The 21,403-nt window shown below is 45.4% G+C and overlaps 3 protein-coding genes across 3 annotated transcripts; all 3 read left to right on the top strand.

Annotated features, from left to right (window-relative positions):
- The first annotated feature begins 2,286 nt into the window (after positions 1-2,286).
- On the top strand, positions 2,287-5,932 carry pex19 (peroxisomal biogenesis factor 19). The gene is made up of 8 exons (XM_037276288.1): positions 2,287-2,428; positions 2,715-2,794; positions 2,856-3,015; positions 3,101-3,186; positions 3,385-3,564; positions 3,633-3,791; positions 3,864-3,908; positions 4,197-5,932. Exons 1-8 carry the CDS (start codon positions 2,365-2,367, stop codon positions 4,284-4,286), a joined length of 864 nt encoding a protein of 287 aa, XP_037132183.1. The 5' UTR covers positions 2,287-2,364; the 3' UTR covers positions 4,287-5,932.
- A 244-nt stretch (positions 5,933-6,176) lies between these two features.
- On the top strand, positions 6,177-15,395 carry copa (COPI coat complex subunit alpha). Its single transcript, XM_037275990.1, has 29 exons — positions 6,177-6,384; positions 6,717-6,830; positions 7,069-7,142; positions 7,273-7,353; positions 7,722-7,798; positions 7,881-7,990; positions 9,346-9,455; positions 9,796-9,895; positions 9,976-10,194; positions 10,311-10,461; positions 10,525-10,591; positions 10,936-11,011; positions 11,087-11,169; positions 11,265-11,490; positions 11,572-11,710; positions 11,898-12,060; positions 12,160-12,306; positions 12,373-12,562; positions 12,642-12,737; positions 12,901-12,989; positions 13,074-13,197; positions 13,256-13,345; positions 13,528-13,631; positions 13,739-13,885; positions 13,968-14,291; positions 14,416-14,526; positions 14,602-14,763; positions 14,876-15,070; positions 15,150-15,395. Exons 1-29 carry the CDS (start codon positions 6,345-6,347, stop codon positions 15,207-15,209), a joined length of 3,669 nt encoding a protein of 1,222 aa, XP_037131885.1. The 5' UTR covers positions 6,177-6,344; the 3' UTR covers positions 15,210-15,395.
- A 423-nt stretch (positions 15,396-15,818) lies between these two features.
- ncstn (nicastrin) lies at positions 15,819-21,354 on the top strand. The gene is made up of 17 exons (XM_037276374.1): positions 15,819-15,925; positions 16,781-16,882; positions 16,957-17,080; positions 17,231-17,352; positions 17,608-17,753; positions 17,821-17,965; positions 18,037-18,149; positions 18,527-18,679; positions 18,767-18,871; positions 19,015-19,092; positions 19,165-19,334; positions 19,461-19,563; positions 19,646-19,744; positions 19,830-19,917; positions 20,040-20,203; positions 20,274-20,495; positions 20,618-21,354. The coding sequence occupies exons 1-17, from the start codon at positions 15,868-15,870 to the stop codon at positions 20,738-20,740; spliced, it is 2,115 nt and encodes a 704-aa protein (XP_037132269.1). The 5' UTR covers positions 15,819-15,867; the 3' UTR covers positions 20,741-21,354.
- Positions 21,355-21,403: the final 49 nt, after the last annotated feature.

The raw sequence follows: 21,403 nt of genomic DNA on the forward strand, positions 1-21,403 counted from the left end.
CAGCTCCCTCCCTCCCCGCCCCAACCTCCAAATTAGGCATTGAATGTCCTCGTAGCATTTGTCACATCTGTACACGCCACACCTCCAACCTACTCCTCGTCAACATCCTTCTCTCCTCCTCCTCTCTGGTCACCCCGGGGATGGTGCTACACACACACACACAGAATGTGGTGCAAAAGTTCACTACGTGTGCTACTTTTGGAACAGTACCTTTTCTTTTTTTGTACTTCTCTTTCTTGTAAATCCATGACGACAAAACACACTCACTGGACTTTTCATTAGGTATAGCCACACTATTCCATCCAAGGGTGGGCCAACGTTTGTGCTCAAGGCTGGCCCAGTTTTTAGTTTTACTTGGCCCAAGTCAGTCATAGATAAGGTAAAAAAATATGATGATGTAAAAAGTGTTTCAATTTAAAAAACCTTTTGTAAATGTTTATTGAATCTAGTTCATTGAAAATATCAATTAAAGGGTTAAAATTGATCAATATTTGTATACCATTTCACTTTATTCAACTGGAGAACTCAAGAAGCATTCATGAAGAACGTTTGAAAATGAAAAAACACAAAGGGAATGAAACAAGGTACATAAGTCGAAAGAAATCCCACAGACAAGCAAGCAGCTGTTGACTTCCCTCATTGCAAAGTTGCAGATGGAATGGCCAATCAAAAAATGTCACATGTTGTATCACATGGCTAGATAAGGATAAACCACCAATAATTGGTTTTGGGTGTTGGAAAAAAATATTCAAAACTAAAAAATCTACCAATAGGTGAATTGATAGATACCAAAATGACAGTTTGCAGGGGTCCAATGTATTATGAAATAAATCTTACCTCACTCTATATGTAATATAGTACTTCAACTTCAATGTATTTTCCTGTCTGTGTTGAGTTGGTTTTCGTGGAAGATTCCAAGTAATATTGCCTTGGACGCAAAGCAGAAGTTGACCCCAAAAAGTTGCGAAAAGGGGAGTTCCTTGGCAGGAAAAAATGTTGTAACATGATCCTCTCGCACAGCAGTGATAACTCACTTGGCTATTGCTCGTATGAACAGCCCACAGATTGTTGATCAACTAGTCGACGCCCCCTCTAACAATGGTTTTTATTCTGTGACATTCAGCGTTGTTATTTAAAATAAGGAAAACGATTTCGAGAGGGAGGAATATAGTCAGCCATGCACATTCCTCCAGAATAGATTCACTTGGCTTTAATTGAGTTATGCTGTTGTTAAGCTTGTCTGTGGTTCCATTTTCTTGATTAACAATTGCTAAATTCTTGCTAGAATACCTTAAAATACTCAAATACCAAGTCATTTCTTTCAGTACATGTGGCCTGATTTTCTTTAGAATTGCTTTTCAAATTCAATATATTGTTACATATATGTTGTGCTCTTTAGTTAACTTTAGATGAATTGATTATTTCAAATGTTTCATCATTCGTTTTAAAGCTTTATTTCTGAGATTGTATTAACAATCATTTAAACTGCACTCCTTCATTTGAGTTGAATTGTACTCATTATATTCAAATTTTTAGTTTCTGTTGTACTGTATGATATTGTATTTAACTGCATTGTACTATGTTTTGTATTATATTTGCTATAGTTGTATTTATATAGTATTTAATTGAAATCGAATTGGCGGCTCGGTGGAGCACTGGGTAGCACGTCCGCCTCACAGTTAGGAGGGTGCAGGTTCGATTCCACCTCCGGCCCTCCCTGTGTGGAGTTTGCATGTTCTCCCCGGGCCTGCGTGGGTTTTCTCCGGGCACTCCGGTTTCCTCCCACATCCCAAAAACATGCTTGGTAGGCCGATTGGAGACTCCAAATTGTCCCTAGGTGCGAGTGCAAATGGTTGTTTGTCTCTGTGTGCCCTGCGATTGGCTGGCAACCGGTTCAGGGTGTCCCCCGCCTACTGCCCGATGACAGCTGGGATAGGCTCCAGCACTCCCGCGACCCCCATGGGGACTAAGCGGTTCAGAAAAATGGATGGATGGATTAATTGAAATCTTAATGATGCAGTTTATTTCATGTTCTGTTATTGTATTGAGATGTTTTTATTTGATTTCTATTGATTGTATTTCCGTATTTTATTTGATTGTGTTATTTGTATCATATTATACAGTGTTTCCATTGTAATATGTTTTTCCATTGTTATTTTATTTCATTTCACTTCATTCGGAATTCGCCCAGTTTTTAAATAACGCATTTCCCTCTGTTTACCACAAGAGTGCGCTCAACTTGTTTTTGAAAGTACGGACGGACGTCAAACTGGGGCGACGCTTGTTTCTGTGACGTCATTTTATGCGACTCACCGCCGCCGCCGCAGCAGCGTTCTGTCTGTCATCAAGTCCACTGACTCCGTCATGGCGTCTGGAGCTGCAGGGTCGCACTGCGACCACGACGCTGAACTGGACGAGTTGCTGGACAGTACGGTTTTCATGAAATTGTTAAACAATACATGCCTCAAAAACCGCCATTTTAGGGCCTTTGTGCTCTTCCTGTCAGTTATTAGTTCGTCGCTTTTCTCCGGTGGAGTTGCCAACACATTAAAGTGATCCCTTGTAGCCAACACATTACTTGCAAATGCAATTAAAAGTGTCGTCATGTACTTTGTAAGGGGATTGATTACCTGAAGTGTTAAACACGCTCTATCGCTTGGATTTGTTCTTTTTGTTTCAAGTACAATGATCGAAGGCTTCTGTTTGGTTTTTAGGTGCACTCGATGACTTTGACAAGCAGCCGGCGCCTCCTGAACCTAAAGCTCCTTCCTCCTCAAGCCATGGAGCAGATAAGGTTGGTTGGCATCACAAGTTTTTGTCATGAAAAACAACAAGCACATTTCTTTTCCCCATAGCCACCGCTGGAGGATTGCAAGCTCTTCGAGACGCTCTTTGAGGGTGACATGGCGTCCCAGGCCCAGCAGGAGTGGGAGAAAGCCATGAAGGAATTGGCCCAGGAGGAGCCCGACCTGCTCCAGCACTTTCAGAAACTCTCGGAGGCCGCCGGCAAAGTTGGCGAGTTTGGATGTTCCCTTTGATTCTTTTTGCCCGACTATTGTTTTGGACCCTCCTGGTTTAACGGTGTATTTGTCACACACAGGGACTGACACGGCTTCCCAGCAAGAATTCACCTCCTGCCTCAAAGATACTCTCCGTGGCCTCGCCAAGAATACCGATAACTTGCAGGTGGACTTTGGAATGACTTTTACTCATAACTGAATGTCACTATGCACAAGCGGAAAGGACTAGTCGTTTATTTGTTGGGGGCGGTGAAAGTGGGAATTCCAGTAGATGAATATTAACTTTCCATGGCAGAATGATTTAGTTGTCATACAAATGTGACATAAGTGGTTCCACCATGTCCACACGTTTGTATTCTCGCAGTCTTCAGGCCTGGCCGGAGATGATTTGGTCAAAGCCCTGGAAGGCTTGGGATTGGACGAGGGCGGCGAAGGGGGTGGCGCGGGGGACGACGCCAACGTCCTTCCCATCATGCAATCTATCATGCAGAATCTCCTCTCCAAGGAGGTTCTCTACCCGTCCCTCAAGGAGATCACCGCTAAGGTTTTGTCAGCATATTCAACACACGACCGCTGTTCATTTGATGACATGACAAACCCGCTCGTCCTCAGTATCCAGAGTGGTTGGAGGCCAACAAATCCAGTCTGAGCCCAGAGGACGCTCAACGCTACGAGCAGCAGGCCAAGGTCATGGGAGAAATCTGTCAGCACTTTGAGAAGGAGGAAAATGGTGACAAGGTCTTTGAAGGCATCATGGACCTCATGCAGAAGGTAAAGAGGACTCAGGTCAAAGGGCTCCTTTGGGTTCTATCATTGTCCTTATTTCACTTTGTTTTGATACAGCTCCAGGACCTTGGACAACCACCCAAAGAGCTTGCAGGAGACGCGGTAAGTTGAACATCTCAGTCATTTTGTAATTTTCAAAATTTCCATTGAGAAGGAGGAAGAAAGAAGCGTTATAAACGTAGTTCAATTTGCCCCTAAGGCTTGACTTGGATCATTTTTTTTTTTTAAATGTTATTTGGCAAAAAAAATAAAATAAATAGTGTAAATGCTCGCATTTAACATTTTTAACCCTTTTTAATCGCTAACCCTAACCCACATTTTAATGTTGCGCATGGTTTCCACTAATCTGATTGTTTTTGTTTATTTTGTGTGTTCTTCTGCCCTCACCAGCCTCCTGGCTTTAACTTTGACCTGGACTCTCTCACCCTCCCGGGGGGCCTTGGTGGAGCCGGGGCGGCTGAGCAATGCTCCATTATGTGAGGCGGAGGCGGCAGCTTGAACCCAGTTGCGGAGAGGACCACACCCACCAGGAGTTTAGTGGCGGCATTGTGACGCTCTCCCTCACGTCCCAAACACCCAGACAAATGTGGAAGAGGTTGCGAAATCCGTCACCGGCTCAAACATGTAAACATCTCTGTATTTGTTTTTTTTTTTTTTTTTTTTCTTCACCCAGATCTTTAATTTTTACCTGCATTCCCTTTTCCAGGAAGGTGGTATTACACCCTCTCTGGTGTATCTTTATTTAACCCACCTGTTATGTCAATTTGACATTAATTCCAAAAGTACCACTAAAAAAAAAAAAAAATCCTATTCAATACAATGAACTCCATTACTAATCGTCTTACTGCATTATTTGTGGTAAATCACGTTTCAACAAGGATCATTCACTCTATTGTCAATATTTAGTTCAAAGATTTCTAAATCAGTACAAACATTTACTGTCCATGTTTATTATACATAAACCAGCATTTGATACCATAATACTACTTTGAATAATTTTCGAAACTTTATAGCTGTAATTTTAAGATTACTGTTCACTAAAATGAAACATAAAATTTCACTGTGGTCGATTTGACCTACAATGTAAAACGAGAGTTACACTAAAGCAAAAATGGGTATAAATATTAGGTACATTTATCGCAGGTCCAATGTACTTGCACTATAGTAGGTTTGTTAAACTACTTACAGGAGGGTTATTGTAACTAAAAGAAGAAGGGAATTCAAAATGGACAGTAATTAAAATAAATGTAGGGGTCATTATGAATGGCAATTGAAAACAAAATTGAGAAAAAAATGTAAAAAGTAAGAAAATTCTAAAAATGACTAATCTTGTGTTTTGGGACTCCATCTTACCCACAGTATAACAGAGTTAAAGTACCGGCAACTCAAAAAGTTATAACAAATTTCAAAAAAATCTCAAACTGGGATGAAAATGATTTTTACAGGTCAGTTTGGCCTGCAGTTGAACAAGAGGCACAAAAAGGGTGCAATTTATTAAATAAATCCAGATATGTACGGGTCAGTTTGACCGGCAATATAACGGGATGATTAAAACGGGTCAATTTGACTTCTCCACACAAACAGAAGGATTGACTGGGATCAGTGCGGTCTCATCATGTATTACAGAAACACAAAAACACTGGACTGTATGTTGAAAATTACCTAAAAAAAATAGATATAATTGTTTTGTCGCTGTAACGTTTCCCGCAGTCATCCCGGTATTCATCCGAAGTGATTGATTTGATGATGATTGTGTTGTAAGGTTACCTTGCTGAAGTGCTTCCCTTGAGTTTTAGTGTGGTTTTATTGCGAAGATTGATGTTTGCGTGAGTGGAAGGGGGGGTTTACAAGCTCCCACTTCAAAGAGTGCATTTACAAAAGGCCAAAGCACTTTGTGTGTCTAAAACAAAGATGTTTCCCTGTGTGCAACGATGGAATTGGGGCTAGAAAGCACAGGACAACCCGCCGCTGTGTACAATTGAGGCAGTGAGCAATGCAGAGAGAAATTCGTGGCAAAGTGCTTCTTTCATCATGCCATCCGTTTACAGCGGAACGACATAGCTGCTGCTATGTGTTGTCCTTTTTGTAAATACAGTATACTTAATAAAAGAAAGATATCAACAAGATATACTTGGGTTATGTGTATTAATCCATTTATAGATGGCCAGTCACTAAAATTCTGGGTTTATTCTAGTAATATACTGTTTTAAAAATATATATTTTTATTGTGCCTAAAAGGTTGCTATTGGAGGTGTGGATATGAATTTTAAAGATGACAGAAATGTGACATTTTGCGTCCCATGGACAAGTCCGGAGCGTCGTGGAACTTTTTGCGTCATCCGTACATCTTGACAAAACTTTATTGCTCAAACACGGAAAACAAAACAGGAGACGTGTCAGGAAGAAGAGATCCATCTTACAAACGGACGACAACCGCTTAACTCATCCGATATTACATCTGTACTTTTTGCGATTGGGTAGAGAAATAGTGTATTCTAAGTCTAGTTAAAGAGCCACACAGGCTGGTTCTCCTTGACCATGTTGACCAAATTTGAAACCAAGTCGGCCCGTGTTAAAGGTAAGTGTTAGCCAGCTGTCGCTACTTTGAGGCTAATGTAAGGAAGCTATCCGGTGAATTAATGTTATTGTATGGTGTCTCTAAATGTAAACAGTCAAACGGTTTTTTTTGTCTGTGTATTTTATTTGGCCTTGTGTTCTAATCAGTCAGCATCATTTTTTTTAAAAAGCAATTTTAAGTACGCAAATCTTCTGTCGGGATAGCTACAAGCTAATGGCTGCCCTACGTTTAAGTTGTCGTTGAGAACGAGACGATGTCTGCCTTTCCTTCCCTATTGTACTTGATTGAATATTATTAACGACTGATCCTTTTTTGTTGTTGTTACGTTTCAGGCCTTAGTTTCCACCCCAAGAGGCCTTGGGTTCTTGCTAGTTTGCACAACGGTGTCATCCAGCTGTGGGACTATCGCATGTGCACGCTCATTGACAAGTTTGATGAGCATGATGGTAAGAATAGTTCGTATTAAGAAATGGCAATAACTGCTGTCGATGGCTGAATAAGATTTTTGTCCAAACTCTCAATCATCTTTGACTGTCCCTGATGACAACGCCCAATGAATGGATTACTGATAGGGGCTAAATGAGAAATATTAGAGCACTTTTCAGATTTCAGACTATCCTGAAGGCAAGATTCTTTTGTGCACTTCACTATATTTTGGTACGACTTGCATATGTTGTCCGACAGGTCCTGTTCGAGGAATTGATTTTCACAAACAACAGCCCCTGTTTGTGTCTGGAGGAGATGATTACAAAATCAAGGTAATGTTTCTGTGTTTGTTTTATCTATAGTTAGAAACTCTATTGTCTCTGTACAAATCCATTGAGGTCATGGTTTTTTTTTTTTTTTTTTTTTTTACATGTCTTTCAAATATTTTGTGTATTCAACAAGGTGTGGAACTACAAGCTGCGACGCTGCCTCTTCACCCTGCTCGGACACCTGGACTACATCAGGACTACATTCTTCCATCATGTGAGTGGATTCTCCATCGACAGAGTTCTGACAACAGCCTTTGCCAAACTTCTTTAGGGCTACAAAATGTATCTATCTATCTATCTATCTATCTATCTATCTATCTATCTATCTATCTATCTATCTATCTATCTATCTGTTGCACAAATAGTTGGTAATAATAATAATAATAAATTTTATTTGTATAGCACCTTTCATACAAGAAATGCAGCTCAAAGCGCTTTACAACAATGAAAGAAAAACATGAATACATAAAAACAAAACATGCTGGAAAGTAGCCTGAAACACCCCAACAACCTCTCTAGTGTTTATCACTGCAACATGGAAAATACTGCCGCTACATAGCCATTCATTTACTCCTTTTCTAGGAGTACCCCTGGATTCTGAGTGCCTCAGATGACCAAACCATTCGCATTTGGAACTGGCAGTCTAGGACTTGTGTCTGGTAAACTGAATAATCGATCTGATAAGGATCAATAGTGCTCAAATGTCATGTCATTTCTCAGTGTCGCTCTTCGCTTCCACAGTGTGCTGACTGGCCACAACCACTATGTCATGTGCGCCCAGTTCCACCCCTCAGAGGACCTGGTGGTGTCAGCCAGCCTGGATCAGACTGTGCGAGTGTGGGATATCTCCGGTGAGGGCTTTTAGGGAACAGTGCAGGATAGCAGGCTGGGTGAAGGTGGGGCGTGTAGAGTGGCTCTAGGAAGTGAACACACCATGCTTGATTTTTTTTTTAATGAAGATAATTATGCATCGAGGAGTCTGTACAATTTGACTGGAGGGGACTGAAATGTTTTTTGGAAATTTTTACTTAGACCGTCTGCAAAGTCATTGTTCGAATGTGCCGTTCGGTTATTCAGAATGACTCAAAAAAGTAGTGCCAGGGTCCAGTGAGTCAGGCAGTACAGACACACCTAGCAATCCAATAGACGTGTTCACTTCCTATTAGATGAGAGAGAGTCTGAAATGGGATGTAAAACTCACACCCCAAGCCATCCTCTTTCTCTGCGACGTGTATAGGACAAACTCTGTGGGCTGAATGCGCAAACGCCTCCCTCCTTCCTCTAAGGATGTATTGCTCTTCATGTGAATTGCAATCATACCTTGTGAGCCGGGAAGTGTTTGCGTGCCTTTGCATGCTTCCTGATGTCTTTGCTGTCTGCTTGTGTTTTTGGAACTAAACAATCTCCTCCTCCCTTCTTCCCTCCCTCCCTCATGTCATTCCTCTGTTTAGCCCTATTTTTGCATTGGCATTGCCCTACTGTCCACTTGTACTCACATGATCGAATACTGTTTGATGCCTATAAAACTACTCAATGGCAAATGCACAGCATCCAGGACTTTTCTAACAATTCCTCAAAACTGACATTTGAGGTCTTTTAGCATATGTCCTGCATGACATTTACACTGAGCTAACGCAAAGTTTATTTTCTCTTATTATTGTGAACTGCTTCATGCTAATTTGTAATTCAAGTAAAATAACATTACAATGTTCACATCCGAAGCCCCATCAGAGCACGTCTTTACAGCGCCAACCACCAACACCCACACCCTTCCTCCATCCATCCCTCCCTATGTGCCCTCTTACCTACCCACTGCCCTCCCTGGAAACATCCCCACTTGTACACGGGTTCCTAGTTCCATCCCATCTTCTGTTCACCTCTTCTCACTGCTGAACCAGGCGCTCACCGCATTGTTTTGTTCAGGCGGGAAGCATCATCAACACACGCTTTGCCAGCCGTCCAACCCAGTCATTTTGTTTTCCCTCGCTAACCCAATCCAACGCTGTGCGCAGGAGAGCACATGTTTGTGTTGTTTCCGTCCTGAGTGTGTGTCCGCTGGTCCAGCAGTCATTTGAACTTAGCCTCTGCTTCTTGTTGCCTTTTGATTTTTTGCATTTTGTATTGACTGTTTTCTTTTATCCCAAACAATCTTGTTTGCCTACGCGGGACCTGCCGTCGCACCCGCGACTCTGAATGTCGGTTGCAGGTTTGAGGAAGAAGAACTTGTCGCCCGGCGCCGTGGAGACAGAAGTCCGCGGCATCTCCGGCGTCGACCTGTTCGGCGCCTCAGATGCAGTCGTCAAGCACGTGCTTGAGGTGAAAGGAGGGGTCGCGTAGAGCGAGACGTGTCATAGTTTTCTTGAAAGCATTTGATTTAACTGGTGGCTTTTTGAAGCTGACCGTAAAACAAGATGGTGCCAAACCAACAGTACTGACAGCGAAAATAAATTTCACATCCACGGTGTTACTGTCTTCACTCCGTTTTCTTTTTTTTTTTTAAGACTATGAGGTCAAAAAGTAGTCACATCTAAGCTCCGCCCCGATCCTCACAGGAATAAAAGATGTACTTTCGTCGGTAAAACCTGTCAACTGATTTAAATGCTGCAGTGTTTGACCACCACTCTGACTTGAGCTGATTGCTGTCGCTCTTGCCCAGGGTCACGACCGAGGCGTTAATTGGGCCACCTTCCATCCCAGCATGCCTCTCATTGTGTCGGGGGCGGACGACAGGCAGGTCAAGATCTGGAGGATGAATGGTCTGGATTTTCTTTGTCCGGTCTACAAAGTTACATCAAACTATTGCTGGGTAGCGTAACGGCTCTGCTTCCTCTTTCAGAGTCCAAGGCGTGGGAGCTTGACACGTGCCGCGGCCACTACAACAATGTCTCCTGCGCCGTATTCCACCCACGTCAGGAACTTATTCTGTCCAACTCTGAGGACAAGAGCATCCGGGTGTGGGACATGTCCAAGAGGACAGGCGTGCAGACTTTCCGCCGGGACCACGACCGCTTCTGGGTGTTGGGCGCGCACCCCAACCTCAACCTCTTTGCCGCGGGTGTGTAGTATTGTGTTGCCCTTCTATATCGCAGTGCCGTAATTTAATACAGCATAGGAGCATTCACCTTGCCAACATTTGGGCCGAGTATGTTTACGTTGGTCATTTTCCTCCAGGCCACGACAGCGGCATGATCGTGTTCAAACTGGAGCGCGAGCGCCCGGCGTACGCCGTCCACAACAACATGCTGTACTACGTCAAGGAGCGGTTCCTGCGCCAGCTGGACTTCAACAGCAGCAAGGACACTGCCGTCATGCAGCTGCGCAGGTAGCTGATGTGAAGCGGCGCAGCTTCTAGCTTCAGTTGAGTGACGCTGTTTTCTTGTCGCAGTGGCTCAAAGTTTCCGGTGTTCAGCATGTCCTACAACCCTGCCGAGAACGCTGTGCTCCTTTGCACCGTGAGTATTAGCGCCGGTTAAGATTCCTTAAAAAAAAGGGAGACGTAGCTTATCTCAGAAAAGCTTGGATGACGAGAGAAGTGTCAACTTGACACTGCTGCCCTGCTTTTGCGGACAGGGATAGTTACTCCGCTGGCTCTGTGTCGTGTTCAACGGTGCAGCAATTGAGCCGGAACTAGTTTGCTGTGGTAGAACTCATCTGAGTTGTTTTAAGGCTGTCAGACAACGATGTCAAAAGACATCTGTGTCAATAGTTGTGGTGGCACCAACTCTGATGATTCATTTCTGACTCTGTTTGGTGAAAGGAGGCAGTATGCTGACTGTCTCTCGTTGTCATCTTTCAGAGAGCCACCAACTTGGAAAACAGCACGTACGACCTGTATTCCATTCCCAAAGAGAGCGACTCTCAGAACCCAGATGGTAAAGAAACCGTCCAGTGCAGTCTCTCGTCTCAAATGATAACAGTGTAATTCATGATAGTTTTGTCCTTCTCAGCCCCTGAAGGAAAGAGGTCCTCTGGCCTAACAGCTGTGTGGGTGGCAAGAAACAGATTTGCTGTCCTGGACCGCATGCACTCTGTAAGTCCGAAATCACCATTCATTTCAGTATCGAAAAATTGTGGCTCACTCACCTCTCCCGCCTAATCTTCCCATCCACATTTTGTCTTACGCAGCTGCTGATCAAAAATCTGAAGAACGAGATCGTGAAGAAAGTCCAAGTGCCGAGCTGCGAAGAGATCTTCTACGCTGGCACCGGATCGCTGCTGCTGCGCGACGCCGATGGCGTGACGCTGTTTGACGTGCAGCAGAAGCGCTCGTTGGCCACCGTCAAGATCGCCAAGGTCAAGTATGTGGTGTGGAGCGCCGACACCAGCCACGTGGCGCTGCTGGCCAAGCACGGTAAAAGAAGCCTAGCCGTCGTCAAACATTGTGCGGGGATGACCGGAGGCTAAACGCTTGCCCCGCCTGCTCGCTTTTCAGCCATTATGATCTGCAACCGCAAGCTGGAGAGCCTCTGCAACATTCACGAGAACATCAGAGTGAAGAGCGGCGCCTGGGACGAGAGCGGCGTCTTCATTTACACCACCTCCAACCACATCAAATACGCCCTCACCTCAGGGTATGCGCTGCGCACATCCACATTCAAGTGATGCCCATTGGTCCCGAGCTATTAGATTGCGCTTCATCGCATACCAACTCCAAATAAGCAGCTGCTCCATTATGTATTTGTGTAAAGCTCCACCACATTTATTTAATCCAATGATTTGTCATCAGTAGCACACTTTGACACGCATCTCTCCGTCTAGGGATCACGGCATCATCAGGACCCTAGACCTGCCCATCTACGTGACCCGCGTGCGAGGCAACAGCGTGTACTGCCTGGACAGGGAGTGCCGACCGCGTGTCCTCACCATCGACCCCACCGAGTACCGCTTCAAATTGGCCCTCGTCAATCGCAAATACGACGAGGTGACGAGCGATGGCGGGACTTGACGGAAGCACTGTCGGGACAAAGCCACTGTCGTGGCAGTGTTATTGAGTGATACTGCATGTTGTGGACCCTTTCAGGTTCTTCACATGGTCCGTAATGCCAAGTTGGTGGGTCAGTCCATCATTGCTTACCTGCAGAAGAAGGGCTACCCCGAGGTGGCGCTGCACTTTGTCAAAGACGAGAAAACTCGCTTCAGCCTCGCTCTGGAGTGCGGCAATATCGAAGTAAGGATCGTAGTTGCAGTTTGCTAAAAGCAGCAAGTTGATTGTCTCGCTTTTTTCTCGCTGAAGGTGGCGCTGGAGGCGGCCAAGGCGCTGGATGAGCGCAGCTGCTGGGAGCGTCTGGGGGAGTCGGCGCTGCTACAGGGCCACCACCAGGTAGTGGAGATGTGCTACCAGAGGACCAAGAACTTTGACAAGCTCACCTTCCTCTACCTCATCACCGGCAACCTGGCCAAGCTACGCAAGATGATGAAAATCGGTGAGGGACCGACGAGAGCTTCTCTGTTGCTATGATGACCTTCGACAGCCGCTAAAATGCGTGTGCTCTTTTTTGTTAGCTGAGATTAGGAAGGACATGAGCGGCCACTACCAGGCAGCACTCTACTTGGGAGATGTCAGCGAGAGAGTCCGCATCTTGAAGAATTGTGGCCAGAGTGAGTTAAGCAGCGACACATATTTTGACTTCATAACCAGGAAACAAAAAAAACAAATCCTTACCTGCTTCTTTTGGCGCTGATGAAGTGCCAAGCTCCTGTGGAAACACATCTTAAATGATAAATTTGCCATGTTGAATTCGTGTCTTGTTTTTTTTGGTAGAGTCTCTGGCTTACCTGACTGCTGCCACGCACGGACTGGATGAAGAAGCTGAGGCCCTCAAAGAGACGTTTGATCCGGAGAAGGATACTGTAAGAGTTTAACTTTCAGTTGACACAACACCGTTGTACCGCCATTTGAAGTAAGATTGATTGATTTTTTTCTGTCACTTGTAGTTACCTGAGGTGGATCCCAATGCCCAGCTTCTGCAGCCACCGCCACCCATCAATCCTCTGGACACCAACTGGCCCCTGCTCACCGTCTCCAAGGGCTTCTTTGAGGGAGCCATCGCAGCAAAGGGTAAACACAAAATGTGGCACAAGTTATTCAGCCACTTAACGTTGGTATGTTTTTGAAGGGAAAGCGGGTCAGATGGCCGCCGACCTGGACATGGAGGCCTCCGGAGCAGAGGGCTGGGGAGACGATGCTGAGCTTCAGCTTGATGAGGGTAAGCGTTGCAAAATGAAACTAAGATTCTCAACTGGTACCAATATTTTGACATGGTCAGAAATTCAACCTTTGCATGCAATGAATTTAAAATGTCTTCACTTTAACTTGTCCGTTAGAACCCTATAGTATAAAGCCGCTGCTACGCCAGTTGACGTGTCCAAATAAAATGTGTTCCCTCAGATGGGTTCATGGATGCCCAGGATGGCTTTGGCGAAGAGGGCGGTGCCAAAGAGGATGGAGGAGGCTGGGAAGTGGAAGAGGACCTGGACCTTCCACCAGAGCTGGTAGGAAAATTCACCATATGCGGCCTGTGTGCCATTCTCTTACCACGCCTGGTGCATGTGAAATTGAAAAGAAACCTTGCTAAGAACATTCTGTGCGACGTCATTAGGACTTGCCTGCCGGCGCAGGCGGATCGACGGAGGACGGCTTCTTTGTGCCGCCCACCAAGGGAACGAGTCCCACGCAGATGTGGTGCAACAACTCGCAGCTGCCAGTGGACCACATTCTCGCAGGCTCCTTTGAGACGGCCATGAGAGTAAGTTGCCATTTGCCAGGGAAATGTAACCGTTTGTGTGCGAGGGAAACGTGATTGCAAACATTGTTGCTTCCCTCCACAGTTGCTCCACGACCAAGTCGGAGTCGTCAACTTCGGCCCGTACAAGTCGCTCTTCATGCAGACTCTGTCCAGGGGCCGCACTTGCTACCTGGCTCTGCCCTCTCTTCCCTGCCTGCGGGGCAATCCCCAGAGGAACTGGAAGGACTGCGGAGCTAAGCAGGGGCTGCCGGCCGTGGGCCTCCGCCTGGCTGACCTCATCGCCCGACTGCAGCAGTGCTACCAGATGACCACTTCTGGCCGCTTCGAGGAGGCCGTGGAGCGCTTCCGAGCCATCCTGCTGTCGGTGCCGCTGCTGGTTGTCGATAACAAGCAGGAGATTGCCGAGGTGAGCTTGCAATCGGGCCATGGATGGATGTACGTATAGTTTCTACAATGAACTTTCGCATCGACGGAAAACACTGAACATGTACGTATTGTGTGTTGATTTGTCATTTTTACCACTGTCGTAGGCTCAACAGTTGATCACCATTTGCAAGGAGTACATTGTGGGTCTGACCATGGAGACAGAGCGAAAGAAGCTGCCCAAAGACACACTGGAGCAGCAGAAGAGACTCTGTGAGGTCAGGCTTGAATCATCATTTTGTCTGTTTCTGTTTGTTTTGTTCTCCTGGTAACACGTTTATTGTCCGCCACAGATGGCCGCCTACTTCACCCACTGCAATCTTCAGCCCGTCCACATGGTGCTGGTGTTGCGCACTGCTCTCAACCTCTTCTTCAAGCTGCGCAACTTCAAGACGGCCACCGGCTTTGCGCGTCGCCTCCTCGAGCTCGGCCCCAAGCCTGATGTGGCACAGCAGGTCAGCTGTCAAATTTCCATGGAGTCATTCCACCTTTAACACGTAGTTTTCTAAAAAATGCCATTCTTCAGTTTCCCTTCATGACCTGTTAACATTTTCTTGACCAACTTAGACTCGCAAGATAATGGCAGCATGCGAGAAGAACCTTACAGATGCCCACCAGCTGAACTACGACCCGCACAATCCCTTCGACCTGTGCGCCGCCTCCTATGTCCCGCTGTACCGCGGACGTCCCGTGGAGAAGTGCCCGTTGTCGGGGGCCTGCTACTGCCCCTCGTACAAGGGCCAGGTGTGCAGGGTTACTCAGGTAAGGTGAAATACGTATAAGCAGACAGCACAATTGGATAGCCCTGAGCGTCACACTCATCTGAACTTTTACTTTTCAGGTGACTGAGATCGGCAAAGATGTGATTGGTCTGCGCGTGAGTCCACTCCAGTTCCGTTAAGACGGAAGGAAATGTCATCAAATAAAATATGTTAACATGAATATTCTACAATGCATGCTAACATCGCAATGTAATCATTCCATCTATCCTGCAAGAAAACTCTTTTGCTTTTAGGCTTTCTTAGGTTCAATTTAAGAAAAAATCCACGATGTAAAAATGCGGAAGAAGGAAATAAAACACATGCCATGTGTTTATGAATGACATGGAGAATAAAAGTGACCAATGACACTCAAAACCTTGCTCAGTTTTCCCCCCTACAATTTAAAGCAATTCCTGTGTCTTAAAATCTCCAACATGCTTTCGTCAAAAGCTGAAGGATCAAGAATTATATAACCCAACCAATGCAAAAAAAAAAGTGTTTTCAGAGTGGAAAAAAAGCACGTTTTGCTCCAGAATAGAATGGAGAAGGGAGGGGTTCTTTTCACTGATTTATCAATTACAAATACTACAGTAACTGCACTTTATAAAAACCGTTGTATTTTTTTATTTATTTTTTTAATGAAATATAGTTCTATTTTGTCTGTACTAAAAATCTAACAAAAAGGGCGATGTTTTTTGCGGTGTAGAACTAAAGCGTTTTTGGGGGTAAACCGGAAAGAACCCGGACGACGTCCTGTCGCAATTTCCTGTTGTGTTGGTCTTCTTTCAAACCAGGAAGATGGCTTCACTGTCGAGCAAATGGACTGTTATTTTTCTGCTTTCTATCTGTTTTATCGGTAAGTTTGCAGCGGGACATCTTTAATTTGGCGTACAGGAGTGTTTTTGTGCGCTGCTGGTGTGTTTCCGAGACAAAACGGTTAGCTTGTTCCGACTTCTTTTGTGAGTTGGCTAGCTTTATGCTAGGCTAGTACCGAGCCGATTTCTCATTAAAATTAGCTTGTGTCTAAAATTCAGGTTTATTTGTATGTTAGCAATCCAATGGTCGTTAGTCCGCTAGTCGACATGAATTTTAAGTAACACAACATTAAAAGTGTGTTTGTGAATAATCTGGATTAAACGTACAAAGGGCGGCTGAGTTTGAGCGTGACTACGGTACTCGTGATTTCCACTCGCCTGGAGCTCAGTCGCAGCCTCAAATGATATCCCATGTGATTGATCGCAATTTGGCCTTAAACACACAATATTTGTAAAGTCGAATAGTTTCGCACTCCCTGATCGATTCGTCGTAAAAATAATCCCAACCTCTTTTGTCTTGCCTTGAAGTAGGGCGAGGACAGTGGTAATTCAACTTTTTTCGCTAGGGACGTAAAACATACTCGCATCGCCATAAAAGTATACAGTGCTTTCAATATGACAGTCATATTAAACGTACAAAAGGAGGGAAAAAGAAGAACCAAAATTGCTGCAATAAAAATTCATTCCCTGCACATTGAACTTGAAAAGCAATGGTTGTTTAAGATGACATATACAGAGATTTGCCATAATATGATATTGTGGCTTCTGTAGGCAATTTCTGATTTTCACAATTCATGTCAGGTTTCTGATACGTTTCCCCTTCAAGACGTGGGCGTTTAATCACTGTACTATTAAGGTATTGTGCTCCAATTAGAGTGTTCTTCTTCTTCTTCTAGGTGTTGGCTGTACTGCAGTAGAGAAGAAGATTTACGTGCACCTTAACTACACCGTCCCGTGTGTGCGGCTCCTCAACGCCACGCATCAGATTGGTTGCCAGTGTAAGTCAAGTGGCCATTTGATTTGATAATCCTATTCCGCTGGTGTGTTAATACATGAATTCGTCCTCCACCAGCCTCATTGTCCGGGGATGTCGGGGTGCTCCATGTCTTGGAGTCGGAGGAAAACTTGGATTTTGTGCTGCGGACAGGTCTCAATCCTCCTTACATGGTTATCCTGGAACACCAGCTCTTCACCAGGTACTTCCACCTCTGATCCATGTAGGACCTAGTAGAAGTAGACATTCACAGGGTTGTTTAACGTCACACTTGATGATTTGTAACAAATACGATGAACACGCTAATTTGCCCCCGATGTGTCCCCTGTCATGTTTTCTCGATGCTGATCAGGTCCATCATGATGAGGCTAAACAATGGCTCCAATAGGGTGGCGGGCGTCGCTGTTGTGGCGCCAAACACGAACCCAGCAGAGGGCTTCTCTCCGCACAACACGTGTCCCAATGAAAACACGGGTGCCTTTCTTTTCCTCATGACTAATTTTGACGCTTTTGAATGCTGTCCAAAGAAAACAAGTATTTCCAATGTTTGTAATGTTTTATCCGAAAAAGAAAGCAATGTATTCATTGAAACAAAATACCGTTCAATGAAAAGCACACATCTCCAAATTTGGTTTGTTTTTCTGTTGTCCTTGTCTCAATCCCTATTTGTTTGAAACACAATGAAAACAATTTAAAGCCACAGTATGTAACAAATGTTGTTGTTGTCAGGCGTGTATTCGGAAAGCTACGGCCCGGCTTTGGCTCACTGTAGCGCCATGGTGTGGAATCCTCTGGGCAACGGCCTGTCCTATGAGGAGTTTGACTTCCCCATCTTCTCCATGAAGGATGACAATGAGACGCGCCTCATCCGACAGGTAGTGCGGCGCAACGGTCAGTTGAGCCAAGAACCAGTTTGACCTTTGTTGACTTGGTCCCTGGCAGTGCTACCTCGATCATAACCGCGTGGTGAACGGCACCGCCCCCAAGTACCCGCTGTGTGCCATGCAGCTCTTCTCGCACATGTCGGCCGTCACCAACACCGCCACCTGCATGAGAAGGAATGACATCAACTTCAGCATCACACCAGGTCATTTGGCCCCAGTTCCAATTTTTGTTTATCGCAGATGAACTGTCCCGTAACGCTTTGTCTCCATGCAGAGAAAGTTTGTGACCCACTGGGCGACTTCAACGTTTGGGCCACCACCAAAGCGCTCAACAATACGGCCAAAGGACACAAGATGTCAGAGAGCATCGTTATCGCAGCCGCTCGGGTGAGTTACTTCAACTCGTTCATTTGGATATAAAAACAAGAAATACAACGAGAGATTGATTGTTTTCTTGGGGTAAAACTATTCAATGCCTATAAAAAAAAAGTGTTTATGATGAAGAAAACTTTTTATTGTTAGATTTGGATTCAAATAAAATAGTTCTAGACACAGAATAAAAAGCATTTATGACCAAATCAGTGTTTTAACTGAAGCATGAAGAAGGCCTAATTTCGTTGTGAACATCCTTGTTCAACAAAATAAATATCCGTCTTTTATTATTATTTTATTAAAAAAAATGTTGATTTGAAAAAAAACATACATAATCGCCACTGTTTTGAAAATTAAATAGAAAAACTGATGGCATTACCAATTTCACCCAGCTGGACAGCCGATCGTTCTTCTTCGACGTTACTCCCGGAGCACAGAGCGCCGCCTCGGGCTTCGTCACCTTGCTGGCGGCTGCGCACGCTTTGCGCAACATCACCCAAGAGGTGCCGCCCAACCGCACCATCCTCTACGCCTTCTTCCAGGGGGTCCGTCCGTCCGTTATTACTTACCTTCTTATTTGAAATCTTGTCTGACTTCAAATCAACAACCAATCTTTATTGACCCGCCCGCAGGAAACCTTTGATTACATCGGCAGTTCCAGGATGGTGTACGACATGGTGAACAAGCAATTTGCGGTGGACTTGGAGAACGTTCACTCTGTGCTGGAGGTCGGACAGGTGCGTTGGAACGCACACATCGGCCCCGACGTCGGCCGTTGTCGTTTCTGGTTATTCTGCGGTGACGTGTTGTGTTACCCAAGACACTGTAGGGGTATGAATTAAATTTCCCACCAGTGGTAATTTGAACGTGCTGCATTTAGGTGGGCCTGCGTGCCGAATCCCGACTGTGGGTCCACTCTGATCCCGTCTCACGCAGGAACACCAGCGTAGACGAGGAGGTTTGTCAATCTTCATTCCAGCAGGCTCGACACATCCCGTAACACGGACTGAATGATCTGTTTGTGTTGCAGGTGAAGACGCTGGTGGAGAACATCCAGTCGGCCGTGACGGCTTCAAACGTCTCGGCGAGCGAGCCCAACGCGTCGCAGCCGCTGCCACCCTCGTCCTTCCAGCGATTCTTGCGACTGCGGCCCATCCCCGGCGTGGTCATAGTGGACCACGAGTTGTCTTTCAGCAACAGGTGAAAAGTGTCTGGAGGAACCTTGTGTGAATGGAAAGAAGTCATGTGATGTCTTGTGTTCTCAATTTTAAACTTATTTCCACTAATGGTACTCTCCGTAAACTGGACCGTATGTCTCCTGCACAGGTTCTATGAGAGCATGTACGATAACGCCGAATACCTACGCGTGTCATACCCCCAGAACATGACCCAAGAGGAGCAGCTGCAATTTGTCACAGACACGGCCAAGGTCTGTCACAGCCCTCAGAAAATCTCCATTTGTCACCCACCATATGATATGGTTGGAGTTCAAATTTGGGTGCATTTTTCAGGCTCTGGCCGAGGTGGCCACCGTGGTCGCCCGCGCTTTGTTCAAGCAGGCGGGAGGAGATCAGTCACAACTGAGCAGAATCAACGCTGATGCCCAAATAGTAATGAGTGTTTCCTTCACTTGTATTTTGCTTCTACTGCAAATAAGTTCTATTTTGGCAACATCCATGTTTTCCTTTTCCTTAGGTGTCTCAAATGCTTTACTCATTCCTCATCCAGTCAAATAACAGCTGGCTGCAGCAGATAGTTCCCGCTGACTTAGCAGGCCACCTGAGTGAGTGGTGTCAACTTTCCTGCATGGGACTTTTCTCTCTGTTGTTGAACTCCCAATTGGAGGAAATTATCCATTGGAGGATGTGGGGTGCGATGAAACTGTGTTTGCGTTGCCTTCTGCAGAGGACACGGCCACAAACTTCTACGTGGGGGTGTTGCAGCAAGCCAGTGAGCCCACGTACCTGGTGCAGCACCTGCTGGCCAACCTGACTGGCAGCGTGGTCAACATCACGCAGCAGAACTGCCAAAGCCAGCGGATGGAAGAGCGCGATACCGAGAGCAAACATGTGAGTGGTCGTCATAGCGACGGGCCGCTCCCCTCAAAAAGAAATGACCGAGCATGGCTCTTCTCATCAGATGTACACGTACATGTGGGTTCAAGGCGCAATGTTGCCCAACGCCACCAAGAGGGATGGCTACTGTGTCCGCTCTACGGTGCACCTCTCCACGGCGCTGTCGCCCGCCTTGGACCCCAACGCACAGGTGGAGTACACCTCCACGGAGTACTCCACCTGGACAGAGTCCCGCTGGAAGACAATCAAGGGTCGTGTTTTCCTGGTGGCCAGTCCCGAGCTGGAGGTAGAAACACGTCTGATATTGACGTCTATATTCTGTTGAGTGCCCGATACCACTATCATATTTTGTGTTTGCAACATTTTTTCTTTCTGCATGGCAAACCAACTCCTGTTTCCACTGATTAGATGGTGACTCTGGGTGTGGGCGTGGGTGTGCTGATCACCTCCCTCCTGCTCACCTATGTGCTCAGCTCCAAGGCGGACATCCTATTCAGCTCGCAGAGGGAGCCCACTAATGCCACTTACTGACCTCAAGTACCACAATTACAACTAGTACTACTGCTACTACTACGTTTACCTGCCATGCTGCTTGGGTCCAAAATAGACAAGCGGCTAAATGCCCCTTTTGAAGGTTGTTTTAGACCTCAAAATGGCGGCAGGGGATCCCAAAAAGCGTCTGGGCAGGTACCAGCAGAAGGCCTCAGAGATGATGTTCATATTTCTTTTAAATTAACGTCCGTGCTTTTATTTTGGTTTGTAAGAGCGATGAAGTGTGTTCCATTGTTGATTGTGCATACACGAGCAATGATGTGTGTGCTTGCAAGCGATTGTCGTGTGCAATACTGTAATCTTTGTTGTAAATAAGTGTAATTATGACCAATGTTAAGAAACCACTTTTCTTTTGAGTCACAATGAACAAAAATGTGGCATTGTAGATATAAAGTTGGCACCTACGCGTATTCTAGAATGATGAGTTTTGCACTGCTTATTTTCATTTGGGTTGGACTGGTTCTTTGGTTGTACATTCATAATTTCACAATCGGTAACGTCAGCGGCAGGAATCTTTGACCTGCTGTGATGAGAAAATAAATACTGCTTTTACATTTTGTAGTTTCTTTAATGCATAAAGTACTCGAACAAAACGTAATGGAGTATTTTTTTACTCTCTTGGAGCGTATTTACACCTCAAAC

The sequence above is a fragment of the Syngnathus acus genome, chromosome 17, assembly GCF_901709675.1.
Source record: "Syngnathus acus chromosome 17, fSynAcu1.2, whole genome shotgun sequence".
NCBI lineage: Eukaryota > Metazoa > Chordata > Actinopteri > Syngnathiformes > Syngnathidae > Syngnathus > Syngnathus acus.